The sequence below is a fragment of the Lissotriton helveticus genome, chromosome 5_1, assembly GCF_964261635.1.
Source record: "Lissotriton helveticus chromosome 5_1, aLisHel1.1, whole genome shotgun sequence".
NCBI classification, from domain to species: domain Eukaryota; kingdom Metazoa; phylum Chordata; class Amphibia; order Caudata; family Salamandridae; genus Lissotriton; species Lissotriton helveticus.
The window spans coordinates 446905731-446919855 of record NC_136065.1 but is presented as its reverse complement, the minus strand read 5'-3'; the positions used below and the strand labels follow the sequence as shown (position 1 = coordinate 446919855).

At 41.6% G+C, this 14125-nt stretch overlaps 1 protein-coding gene across 1 annotated transcript in view; it reads left to right on the top strand.

The window, feature by feature from the left end:
• The window catches only part of RTKN2 (rhotekin 2), a 299871-nt gene that overhangs the window by 180029 nt on the left and 105717 nt on the right, over positions 1-14125 (top strand). Inside the window, exons 8-9 of the mRNA XM_078642689.1 lie at positions 4132-4238; positions 7808-7939. Of these exons, the coding sequence (XP_078498815.1) occupies positions 4132-4238; positions 7808-7939 (239 nt within the window). The remainder of the gene's footprint in view (positions 1-4131; positions 4239-7807; positions 7940-14125) is intronic.

The following is a 14125-nucleotide window of genomic DNA, read 5'->3' as shown; positions in this document are numbered from 1 at the left end:
CCAGATTACTGTACATACAACACACTGAGGACTTGGTGTCAGAACACTAGACTGTCGCACCCATAAACTAAGGAAGCATTTACTACCAAGAGTAAGAACTAAAAAGATAAGGTAGCAAAGTAGTGAACACCTTGGGACATTAACTACATATCAATCACATCTTGGATCAGCACATACGTTTTCCTGTTTCCTCATCATGCTATTGGTGCATGGTTTTGCCTTCGAAGGAGTGCTTCAACTGCAATGCATGTGTTGCATTGTTTCCAGCATGTAAATATTTGGTGAACATGTAAGTCATCTCATGTTTTCCACTCTAAAAGCAACATATTTTGCATCATAGCAGTAGGTTTACTTGTAAATATGGTGCAAATAACTATGTAATTGTCCCATAACATGTTTAAAGTGTCTTAAAAAAATACATGTATGATAAATAAGTCTTTAAACACAATACCTGACGAATATTATAGAACAGCTGTTCTTAACCTTTTGAGGACCCCTACTAGGTTCCCGGGACCCCCAGTGAGTCCTTATTGGATGCCAGGAAGCCCCGCCCTAAGCAATTTCTATGATTTGACCCTCAAAATAATTTAAAATAAAAATACAAATGCAAGTATATACTAAACAAATGCTCAATTAGTGAAATATTTTGTTTAATTCACAATCTGATGTAGAAAGTGTTCACATTTTCAATTGTGCTTCTTCATTTATAAACACTTATTATAATATTTGTTTCGTATTAATACATTCATTTTAATATTTAATTTTGTAACACACTCGCAGACCCCCTGAGTAGGCCTCGCCGACCCCCAGGGGTCCTTGGAAATCAGTTTAAAAAACGCTGTTACAGAACAGTTATATGCTTTTCTTGATCATAGTTCAAGTAAGCCTTTCTTTATTATTTGAATGGTGTTCTTTGATTGCGTGCGTCATTTTTGGGATCCTTAGAGGCAGTATTTACTGCCTGCTGGCAAAGGGTACATTTCCAGACCTTTTTATGTATAATTCTGGGCTGTTGATTTTCTGTAATGAGGTAGGGCTTCGAAAGAGCGACAACAATGTTTTTACATACTAGCTACTGCGGTAGGAGCAAAGGTTTGAAGTGGACAAGGCAAACATTTGCGAACAATTCTTTTCATTATGCTTGAAAAATATTATGAAAGGACAATAAATGTTACATTTTGCATTTAAACATATGCTCAAGTAGATGACACTTAAATAGCATGTCATCAATCTTGTCTCCATTGCAGCAAGGAAAAACCTCTTATTTACTTTAAATAGTGTGGGTGGGGGGTTCTACTTTACTTTAAATAGTGTGGGAGGGTGCTTCTACTCCACTATTATGATTGCACTCCATCAGAAGCATTTTCTAGGCTTCTTCTCTTTAAAACACCTATTTCTCAAAGGATGGACAGTTAGGTGGTGTAAAAATAAAAATCTCAAGCAGTCTGGCATCATCCACCACTTTTCCTCCTTTGCGGCATGTTACAAAGTAAAAAAATAAAAAGAACCATGAAGAAATGTTTTGAGGAAGGGGGTATCCCTAATGTATTACTTTCTGATAATGGCACCCAGTTAACTTGTAACGAAATGTTACAATTTCTGAAACAATGTAGGATCAAACACTCTTGCACACCCCTTTATAATCCTTGGGGAAATGGAATTGTGAAGAGGGCCGAAAGTTTGGTCAAAGGGATTATTCAACATTCACTGTCCAATGGTTGTTCTATTCGAAAACACATGGCAGATATGATATGGAGGTATCGCACTACAGTTCATAGTGTTAGGCACAGATGTCGTTTTCAACAAAAACGAGGACCTCTCCGGGAACTAGAATATTTCCTGCATGGTTAAAGGAATGGGTGGTCCCGGGAGGTGAATATCTCATTCAAACAAGTTGTGACAAGTTTAAAAAAGGTGATTGGATCAAAATAAATTCCAGTCGGGTGAACAGAGGACTATCCAAATTTAGAGGTCCTTTCCATGTTGAAAGTGTACAGAAGTTTTTTGTGGTTATATTAGGTGGAGATCAATAGGTAATGGACAGAGATGTGTTAGGGTGGAACTTGTAGTATTCTAGAATGTGAGGCTGAGAATACTCTAGAGAAGTCAGTTTACCCTGGCTCCTTGGAGTGGATCTATGTCCGGTTGTGTTTCTCCTTTAAAGCTTAATTTGAAACACCACCTAGTGTCCTGTGGTTCTTCCAACCTGAACCCACAACAAAAACCTTGTGCATGTGATATTGCGGCATTATGTCAAATATTGCCTTATTTATGTTACACAAATAACTAAAGCCACGCCCATCATATTAACAGTGAATGGACACAATCAAATACAGGTCTAGTAATCTGTGGTAATCCGGGTTAAGTCATACAGTGATATCTTTTATTGTACATATTATGCTTTAGAAAGTTTGGGGTTTCCCAGTTCATAATGTACAGCATATTAAATGCAGTACATTGGAAGATACAATCCTAATCAGTACCCTTTATAGCAATATCATGTAAATTTCAAACATGACTGTATTTCTCCCAAGGAGGAGTATGGTAAACATTAATGTTAGAAAGTTCTTTCGTTTATTGTGTTGCCTAATTACCTCAAGCACTGCATCAGATGCTGGAAACAGGATGCATGCAAAATATTTATAAAGAACAGCATGTTTGCAGGTTGTGAAATATTTTTTAGTAAATAACCATCTTTTTGTATTTTGTGGAATGTTGGAAATAAGGAACTTGTTTCCTAAAGCCTAAACGATTCTGACTTTAGAATCCACTACAATGTTCTATGAAAAGGGAGGTTGTCTTTTTCATTTAGAAGACAGCAGGATTCTGAATTGACGTGTTCAGACCAGATTGTCAATAATGACTCATGTGGTGGCCGACTGGTAATATGTTGATAGCTGAACGAGCACTTTGACTGTATTTATAGCTTTTACAAGATTTAAAGAAACCAGTAGAAGAAATATAATTCTGTAAAGACCCAGATGCTAAAGTGCATTACCTGTGTGATTTTCCTAGACTTCTGGCGTCTGAAAATAAATTGACGCATATTGCTGATTACATTTGTATTATTTCAGTCAGGGCAATAGAAGACTACTTTATTATACAGTATTTGAGTAACTAGGAAACCAACAAGACTGTTTTAAGTCCCTTTCTGTCATGGTGGTTTAGTCAGAACACCACAAAATCATCAGCCTTTACTGCCTCTAAAGAATGAAGTGACCTGCCAGACATACGTCCAGGGATATTCTTTGGTATCCCTTCCATAATGCAGCAGTCTACAGATCTAAGGCTGTCTAATTCTCTTAAGATTATCCATAGATGTTACCAGCGACCACGCTTCCCTTCTGCAATTAATACTCCTTGAACACATCTTTAACAGGGTAGATTCTTCGGTTCATTACAGCCTTATATTAGAGGTTTGCCTGCTACATGTAGGTTGTTGCTGCAGTGATTCTACAGATGTTCTTATATTTTTGTTTTCAACCTCAATGCTTTATTGAACCCTCTAAACAATGACACAAGTGGGCTGGTCAGAGACAATCTTTTACAGAATCAAGTTCTTCTCCTTGGAGATTGTATTCATGCTTCCTCAATGTTTGCCAACCTTTTAGAGATAATCCAATTCCAGCAGTACCAGAGTGCCCACAATTCCTTTGTCAATAGTGATGGCCTTTGATAAGGTTATGTGATGTCCATAAACAGTTCAGCACATTGATAGTGTATGCCACATAAATGTCCTTTTTCTCGATCTGTAAATTGGCACCCGAGGTGGGAGGAGAATAGGTGTAACGTTATTTTTAAAAAGTGCACCACCCATCTTGAAATTGAGTACTTAGTATTAAGCTGACATCTTGTATAAACCATGCAGACTGTTTGCTCCCACTTCTTGATAAACATTAGCAAAAAAGTACACCTCACGTAACTAGCATTTTACTGTTTTGTCTTTTGTTGAGATTAATGTACTGCATGATCAATTCTGGGTTATTGTGATTCCAGAGGTTATTGGAAATAACCTTAAAGTGAACCATCAAACACTAGATTTCTTTATAAGCTGAATAGTCCAGTTGTAGTTGAGAATTGCATAAGAATGTTGGTACTTTTTATTAACCTATTTTTTTTTTTTTTTTTAAGAGGAAGCGTCCTTTTGGCTCCCTTTGTATGGAAATGTGTGTTGTTGTGTTGTTGCCCAGCCAGCCTTCATGACTGAAGATGTTATTGCAGGATTTCTTATTCAAAAGGTAAGTGAGTTATGTGTTGTGCCCATCATCCCTCTATCCGATATTCTTGATAGTGACACCAGTGATGTAGAATTCATTTAAGAGGCTGCTGTATCTTTTCATGCACAATCATGGAACAAATCAAAAGCTTCAAAGAAGTCTCTAACACACCGTTTTCAACATGGAGAACGATGGTGCAATCCTGATTTGTAGGAACAACTTGGCTCTTTCATTTTGTTGTTTCTTAGTTTATTTGTGGGGATGTGGGGAGGAGTATGTTTGCCTTTCTAAATCGACCTACTTGCATCCTCTGCTGAGGTCTTGTTTCAGGCCTGAAATCCTTGATAAGACATTGCTCTATTATAGTGGATGATAGCTAACTACTCTGTGTTAATCCATCAAAGCAATTGTGAAGTAAGATCTTGGTTGTTTAGTAAAACTTTAAATTTACTCTTCATTAATGAAAAAGAAGTTCACATCTAATATCACAAATATACTACAGACCCCTTGTAGCATATTATAAGCTGTTTGCTGAAATCTCTTAAATGAATTCTAGTCACATAAATCAAACCTATTGTATTTATTTTGACTCAATCCTGCTCGTACATACTTTGCCAACACTAACTTAAAATGTGCAACAGAGAAGAGTAGTTGTTCCAGAAGTGATGGGCACTTCCTCAAAAGTGACGGCAGCAAACAAATGGCAATAGGCTAGTGTAACTGAACTGACATTTTAAAGCACTTAGTGGTGAGAGTTGGGCAGTATGCCTTTACGCGTGAAAGATAGCAGCTGAAAAGATGAGACTATTGATAGTAGTATGGATCTATACCAGTGCAAATTAGATTAGAGACACAATATCTGGTTCTTCTCCTTGGCGTTGGCGTTATCTGAGTGGTTACATAACAACTCCATTAGAGGGCACTTCTGGGGCTGAAGCAGCTGGCCTAGAACCCCTGTGATAATCCTTTTCCATTGCCCCATAAGGAGAGGCATTGTGCCTACAATTGAAGTGTTTTCACTTGCTGGTGTAAATACGGTTATATCTCTATTACGCTTGGATACATCTCTCGGATCCTAAACGGAGGCAGCATGGTTAAAGCTAATTTATCAATCCTGACATTGGCTCAGTTGTCAGTTTTTGAAACCTGGATTAAGAAACTGTCTGCCTGCTGAAACCCGGAGAAAGGCAATTATTGTACCCCGCTTTACAGAAGTTGTTGTCTACTAGGGAGCTTCCCTCTGGATGCTCCCTCTAAAGTTCATGGGAAGGTGCTGTACAACAGCTATCAAGAGTCTATGGCAGATGGAGTCTTCCTTTTCCATTAATAGTTGAGTTGTCTCAAGAAAAGAGTTGGAATGATGAAGTAGTTCCTCATGCTCTGCTTAGACATGGTAAAATATGTTTGCCTTAAAGTTTGGCATTATTATAGCATTGATCAATCTCCCACCTCATACAGGTGTCCAAGAAGGTATTCCGCTGTCACAAAGATGTGGTGAGCTACACAGTACTGCTATGACTCCTTTGCGATCTTGTTGAGCATCTTCGATCGACCTTGTAGCCCCCAGATGATATGATCTATATATCTCTCACTAAGGAGCTATTGTTCATTTTGATAAGGTCACAACATTGTGCCCTCTCGATGGTCCAGCATTTGATTGTAAATGAGCCCGCTAAGTCCTCCTAACAGTTAGTGTAAGTGTCTTTTCTGAATTGACCACTTTCCTTTTGTAGATAATTCGCCACGCCTAATTTGCTCTATTCTGACACAATAATTAAAGATTCGGACCTGAATACGGTCCTGCTGTTGCATGCTTCCACGCTTGCAAACCACCTTCATATCTTTCATCTCTGGGAAAGGAACCTAATGAGTAGGAGAGGCCCCTTCTGAGATGATACTTTAAATCTCTGAAGACACCAGTAATTAAGAGAGCATGCCAGGATTGCTGGAATTGATGAGGCATGGAGGCCCTCTATCCTAGTTAACTGGTGAGGGATGTACTGGACTTCCTGGCGGTCTTCCACGTTCCAGTCTTATCCGGAACATTTTCTCTAAATACAGGCCGATGGTAGTCTGTATTGAATCTGACAACCCCTAAGAAGTTTAGAGTTTGAGAAGGTTTCATGACCGATTTCTCAGTGATGAATACAAGTTTCTTGAGCAATGACGGTGAGGAGAAGGCAGAACTGGATCTTTATCTCGACTGATCTATGAGGAGGATGTTGTCCAATTAGACGGAGTCCTCAGGAATTCCACACCTGGCTTCAGGATTTTCCTGAAGCATCATGGTGCTGAAGAATGGCCGAAAGAGAGAGATGCAAACTTGTAGACCTGGTCCTTCCAGATAAATTGGAGAAACCTGAGGCGAGGCTTGAAAATTGGAACCCAAGATAAGAATCCATGAGGTCTGGGCGTATCAGGCAGTCTGCTAGACGTAAGCTATCTCAAATGAGATTTATCCCCTCCATCTTGAAGTGGTGGTACACCAGCCACTCATTTAATTCTCTGAGGTTTATTACTGGTCGATGGCCCTTGTCCTTCTTTTCCGCCAGAAATAAATTGCTGACAAAATCCATCTGGTGTAGGTGAGCCCTTATATTGGAGCCCTTGTATGCTAGTTCTTGGTCTCCCTCTTCTATTAAGATAGATAAAGTCAATTTGTGAGTAACAGAAGGGCTGTGGAGCGTGTGATTGAACGGTGGAGCCTTACAAATTGATGGGAAGCCCTTTGACGGTTAGGAGGACCCAAGGGTCTGGTGTTAATTGTTCCCAATAGTGGTAAACCTATGCCAGTCTGCCCCCCCCCACACTTTTGCAATTGTATGGAATGAAAGACTTACCAGAATAATTTCCTGTGCTGGATATGCCCCTCGGGAGGCCTCTATTTACTGGTTATCGCCTAGCACCTCTGGAGAGATCTGCGTACTGACCCCTATCCGAGGCGTAATGCTCCAGGCCTGCAGGTTGGAGTTCTGCTGCAAAGGGTGTTAATCACGGTGCAATATCTTTTGGAAGTGGAGATTTTTCTACAGTCATCCATTTTGTCCTATATGCCCATGGACAGGAGAAAAGCGGTGCTGCTAGCACACTCTGGCGGTCAGAGGACTGTCGTGGGATCTCCGCGAGTAAGAGGCCACATAGGAAGTCGCCATGCTGATCCTGCAGCTCTTTCAAGATGAGGGAAACAAGTTATGCAGTCCCACAATAAAGCCCATTACAGCATTAGGACTGTCCAAAATGTTCATAAATCATAATGATCTATACATATGAGGAGAAAATGAGGTGTACGTATCTTGGTGCTGGAGCTGAAAAGGAGGAGGAGCAGGAGGCTTTCGGTCCCTTCCAAGGGTTACACCTTGCAACCGAATGGCTGAATCAGCGTAAGTTTTTTTTCCACTAATTATTCACACAAAAAATAGTATGTTACTAATCCACAGCCTTTTAGTTTAGAATAAGGAAATGCATAATCCTCTCCTCCAGTTTCATACATACAATTTTATATGTTGCATTGCTTAAGCATCAACAGTGTGTTTGGTTTTCTTAATTTACCAATCTGCAATTGTTAAATAATTATTTTCTGTTTCTTGTAGCAGGCAGTTGGAAATATATGCAGCTTGAATAAGATATTTTGTGTGCTGAGAGGTTTTCACCTTATTTGTTACTACTCTCCTGAAGAAATTGATGTGAAACTAGAACCATTCTTGAAAATTCCTGTTAACAAGGTAAGTTTATTTGGAGTCTAGTTTTTTGTTTTCTCACATAGATGTCTATCTGGTTAACCCTGTTGTGACTTTAAACTCAGAAATTTGGTCTGATTGTCTTATAGAGCAGTGGAGTAGATCCCTTGGTTAAGGTATACTGGAAACTCGCACATGGCTGAGGACCGCCCAGAGCTGTGTAATAAACCTGAAAGTATTCAGAAGTTTGATTTATTTTAAAATGTATTCCTTCATATTTTGTAGCTCAAAGGCATTTTTAGATGGAGGTTCTTAAATGAAAGACAAATTCCTTCACAGCTCACTTTTCTCTGAAGACAGAAGGACCATGACATGGGGAATGTTATGTCCCACTCCACGTGCTGCCCATTTCTTACTGTAAAGGAAAAAGTATGGACGACTTAAGGAAAGCCAGTCAGCTATCTAATCTGGAAACAGAAACTCTCTGCATTGTTAACGTATGAATATGTTGGCAGATCTAGAACCCCTACTTGGACCACATTCTAGAGGACATGAGAGTAGGACAAATCCATTTTGCATAGATGTGCAACTCCTAAGTTGATGCAACCACGGATGATGCAAGTGCTGACTTTCGAGAGCAGTGAGGGATTGGTGCCTTTTGTTGGCAAGGTTACCTAAGAAGCAACTCCTTCTAGCCACATTTGCAGTGCAGATTGCTGCATAGTCCCTTCAAATGGAAACACTTTTTAGGTTCCATGGTGAGAATGAATTATAGCACAGGATCAACTAGTTTTGATGCCAGTAGCCATTTTCTGGCTCAAGAGGTCACAGTCATAACCATCTCACAGAGGCCCTATCAAAACCCACAGCTGCAGAAGCCAACCTGCTGGTATAGCACAGATCTCAATAAATATCTGGGTATTCCAGTTATGAGGCGACTAGCCCAAGTTTCAGAAACAAGAGATCCTGTAGTATTTGTTTTGTCTGTGAATCTTTTTATTGAAATTGTATATAAAAAGCAATACTTCTCGTCGATTGCTTAACAAGTCCACGAGTAAGCCACCATGTTGATGTAAGTAAAACGGTTCTAACCACCTTCAGCACAGTGCTTATGGGTTACATTATTCAATAAATGATCCAGGATGCAATGGAAGCCATCATTTGTATACATTTTTATAACATATATTTATTTGATTAGAAGTCTGATCATTTCCATCATAAAATTCATAACCATAAAAACAGTAAAATAATTAATTCCATTGCATCATAAAAAGACAATTTAAAAAGCGAGCAATCACCTGCCTTTAGCAATATTTGTATTTTCCAGAAGTTCATACACTTATAAAAATACTTAAAAGGAGACAATTTCCTTATTCCAATAAAATCTAAATTTGCAAAAATCCATGATTCTGTTCCCCGGTAACCAATTTTGGACCCCACAGCCTAGTGGCATACATAATCATATTAAATTCACAGGGACATTATTGATCATTTTTAACCTCTTCCACCAGGCAAAGAGCAAATATCTCGAAATTGTAAAAACTAGCCACCTTGTGGTATTAGTCTTAAAAATGCGTAAAACATCAACAGGGCCTGTAAAAGATAATAGACAGACAGGAATTAACCAGTTTTTCCGAAGGTCAGTATAAGAGGGGCAAAAAAAGAAAAAATGTTAAAGGGTCTCTGGGACGGAGTGACAGGTCGGGCACATAGGTGTTACGGATGCATTTTCCCTTGAGCGTCTCCTAGAATTAAGAGGAAGAACTCTGTACCTAAATTGAATGTACAGCGCTTTTGCCTGGGGAGGTTCGATGTCATCCAGAAACATTTCGAAACTAAGCTATCCTTTTATATTTATAAAACTAGTATTTAAAGCGCCATATGCAATACCATCAATACTTTGTGTATACATGTACTACCAGAACCTGTTTTTAAGGAGAGGGCCTATTTTTTTCTGTTGTGGACCCTGGATCCTCCCAGAGTGGCCTCAGCCCTAGTTTGAAAAACCATTTCTTAATCTTTTTAAGTCACACCAGGGGACCTGTTTGTTTTTGTAGCGTCAGTAACTCTTCCAGGGACTCCTTCACCGGAACCTGTGTGTTACTGGGCCAGATCCTTACCCAAAACAAGAGAGCCTTAAGAATGGCAAAGTTCTTTCTTGATTTACGACCAAGGTCAAGACTTAACGGCAAGAGGGGAGTGTTCACAGGTAAATGAAGAATTGCCCTTATACATTTATTCTCAGCAAGGACTAGGTCCTTGAGATTCTCCAGCCCCCATAGCTCGGTCCCATATAGGGCTGCTCCTAAACTTTTAGCCCTATGAAGTTCCAAAATTGGGGAGAGCGGTCAATATGGAGACGCTCTAGCCCTCCCAGCTATTGCGCTGTCGCCATACAGGAGAGTCAGAGTACTCTTTTTCAATTTGGGGTATCCAAGACAACCTATCACTACTTCGTACTCTCAGGTAGTCAAATGCCTTAACCTTTTCCAGGGTTTGCAGGCTAGCATCAATTTACCCTTATGGGATTTATAGGGGTTAAACGTCATATATTTAGTCTTGGAACAATTAATTTCTAATCCCCTTTCCTTGCAGGCTTTACCTAATTTATTCAAAATATTCTGAATCCCCTTTGGCGTTCTAGCAATGATAAACGTACCCTCTGCAAAAAGCAGAGAGGGCACAGGACTACCCGCTAATTTTGGGGGCTCACCTCCACCAGCATACAACCCTCCTAATAACCCCCTGTTTATGTACAGTGTTATTAATGTTGGGGCGAGAACACATCTCTGGCATACTCCCTTACAAACAGAAATATAATTTGTCAGCCTGCCATCAAGATTCCACCTGACCTTTGCATAAGTGTCATGGTACAGGCGAATCAAAATATTGAGTAGATATGATGGGAGTCCTAGATCTCTTAGGGTTGACCAGAGTTGGCACTGACTATGGTAAAACAGATGGAATCTTTTGGAAAGTTTATCCATCAGACACGGTCCAAGCTGATGGTAACCAAGGGCTCGAACACATAGAGACTTTCGCAGACCCACGTCTTACTATGAACCCTATTTACCATTCCTATCAGTGCTCCCGACACTTCCTTGGTTTTAACTTTTGTAATTTTATACTCTGGTTTTAATGTAATGGTTTTGAGTAACCAAACAATAAAGAATTCATTCATTCATTCACTGGAACCAAGCTACACCCGACTGATGAGCCCCAAACAAGAACAATAGGTTGGAATGCTAACCCAGCAATTTCTGGTGGTTCGACTTATTCCAAGTCTCCTCCCATCACCTTTTGTGTTTGAAAGCAAATTCAGTCAGTGAGTGACAGAACAGATAGCTTAAAGGATACCATTATGTGAGGATTGTAAAAAATAGGTAGAGGGAGGGAATATCTTGTATCCCAGTAAATCTCTCTCCCATCCACAGAACAACCAACAGTCCGGGTGATCAGTGCTGTGGTACTGTGATGGTAGGTGATCCGCATATGGGCCACCGTGTAGCTGCTGGATGGTCCGGAACCAAAACGGAGTCCCTCTCCTTTTCATAAGGCTCCACAACTGCATGTTGGCGCTGCATTCAGGCTGGATATCAGATCATCACCTCTGGTGCCATTTTGTCATCTGCACTATCTGACTCTATGCCAAGCCCTATATTCCTTCAGGCATCACCGCTGCATCAAAGGGGACACTCGTTCAGCAGGGGCCCAGGATTGATCTGCCCTTTCTTCGAGGGGGGAGGGGGCTGTACCCTCTATTGGGCGGGGTGGCTCTTTTGTACTGCTAACACAGGCATTGCCGTAAGCACAGTGCCCCCACCGACGATTCACCCACAGTGTCTTGTCTCTCCTCCAGCCCAGCTAAAGCTCAGAGAGCGTTTTGCATTCAGCGACTGCCCAAGACGAATCGTTTTAGGTCAAATTGCCATCTGTAATGACAAAGGATTTAACCATGTTAGAAATGGGTGTCTCTAGTTAGCAGTGGTTTACACCTTTGTCCAAATAGGGACTCTTCTCCCTAGTCAGGGTAAGGTGGGATACACTTCTAAAATTACCTCTGCTCACCCCCTTGGTAGCTTGGCACGCGCAGACAGGCTTATCTCAGAGGCAGTGTGTAAAGCATTTGCAAATAGCCAACAGTAATACAGAGAAAACACTACAAAAGGACGCCACACCAGTTTAGAAAAATATCCAAAACAATAAGAATCCAACATACAGTATTGTAAGTAATATATACTTTGCAAAATATCCTCAAAATTGCAGAAATATCTCAAAAACACAGCTCTTACGAGTCAGTAGCTCCGTCTTGGGTACCGCGATGCTGAAAACAGATTCTAACAGTTCCAGCCGACCGTGTCGATACAGGCCACCGAAAGCGTGGACAGACTTGTGAACAGTACTTTTCTTGTTGCGGCGGGCATCGGTCGTGGCAATTGTCTCGTTGCAAAATGGAAGCAGTGCAGGGTGCGATGCCCTCATGATGCGGTGCAGGCAGCTTCTCGGTGATGATCCTCTAGATGGCGTCGTGAGACCAAGGCTTATGGTGCGGGGCAAGGCATTGCTCGATGCGGTGCTGTCCGGTTGCGTTGCATGCGACAGGTGGGAGCTGGCATCTGTCGGCAAAGACGGCTCTATGAGACAAGGCGGTGCATGAAACTTACGAGCAGTGCACCGCCACGATACGGTCACGAGTCTCGAAGTCAGCAGGAGCGACTGCATCAGTGAGACCAGTATGGCGAAATGAAGCAAGGCGGTGCGGTGCCCACAGGTCACGGTGCAAGCACCGGCTCTTTGGCAGCGGTCAGACCAGGGTTGTGGTACGAGATGCGGACTTTGCCCTCTGCAGTGACGCCAGGACACAGAGCCAGCGACGGAGTCAGTTGAGTTTTCCTTCTCTCTGGCAACTGAAACAGCGGTTCCAAAAGCGGTACTCAAAGGTTGGTGAAGTCTTTGCAGTCCCTGAGACTTCAGAACAGGAGACAAGCTCCACATCAAGCCCTTGGAGACACTCGGCACAAGTAAAGAAAGTTCAGTCCAGTCCTTTCACTGCCCAAGGCAGAAGCAACCACTGCAGGCCAACCCAATAAAGAAACAACACAGCAAAGGGGCAGTACTCCTCCTGGCAGTTCTTCCAGCTGTTTTTCTTGGCAGGTTCCTTGATTCTAGCGAGTTCTAAAATGTTGGTGTCTGGGCCCCAATATCTATACTCAAAATCCCTCTGTTCTCTCAGGCAGAGCGTTTCTGTGCCTAGTCAAAACCTGTTCTGTCCTTCTTGGCCCAGCTTCCTGGCAGGAGGTGGAGACAGCATTGTTCAAAGCAGACCAGGCCTTTTCTGGTGAGAGGAAATCTCCTCTCACAACTCTAAATGAAACCCATGGCTATTCAGCCCAGCCCTGACTCATCCAGGAAAGGCAGGACACTCCTCGACCCCCCCCCCCCCCCCCCACCCCCCAGTGGCTGTCTAATGAGAGTGCACATTCCCCTGCCCCTTTCACTCCAAAGCCAGACAGTCCTTCCACAAACCCAGCAGAGGCAGACAGGATGGCTAAGCAAGAAAATACTTACTTTCTAAAAGTGGCATTTTAAAGCGCAGAACAGGAAAATCATCTTTACTAGAAGATACATGTTTACATTCTGAGTCCAGGCATACTAAACTCCACTTACATATCTCGTCCCAATGGGAAGTTATGCTTATAAGATGTTATAAGTAAAACTCCCATTCTTCCCTATGGGACAGATAGCCTTGCAGTGGTGAAAAACAAAAGAAAGTGTAATTCACCACCAGGACATGTCACACACACCAGTACATATCCTACCTTTACCATACACAGCACCCTGCCCACAGGGGTACCATGGGCCTACCTTAGGGGTAGCGTATATGTAAGAAAAGGGATGGTTAGGGCACGACAAGTGGGTGTACTTGCCAGGTCGACATGGTAGTTACAAACTGTGCGCAGACCCTGCAGTGGCAGGTCTGAGATACCTTTTCAGGGCTACTCATGTGGGTGGCACAATTAGTGCTGCAGGCACACTAATGGCATTTGATTTACAAACCCTTGTACACTCAGTGTACTTTACTAGGGACGTACCAGTAAATCAGATATGCCAATCATCGAAACACCAATTCATCATAATTTACAACCGGAGCACTTGCACTTTAAAACTGAACAGCAGTGAGAAAGTGTGCAGAGACACTAAACCAGCAAACAGAGTCAAAAGCAGGAGGTC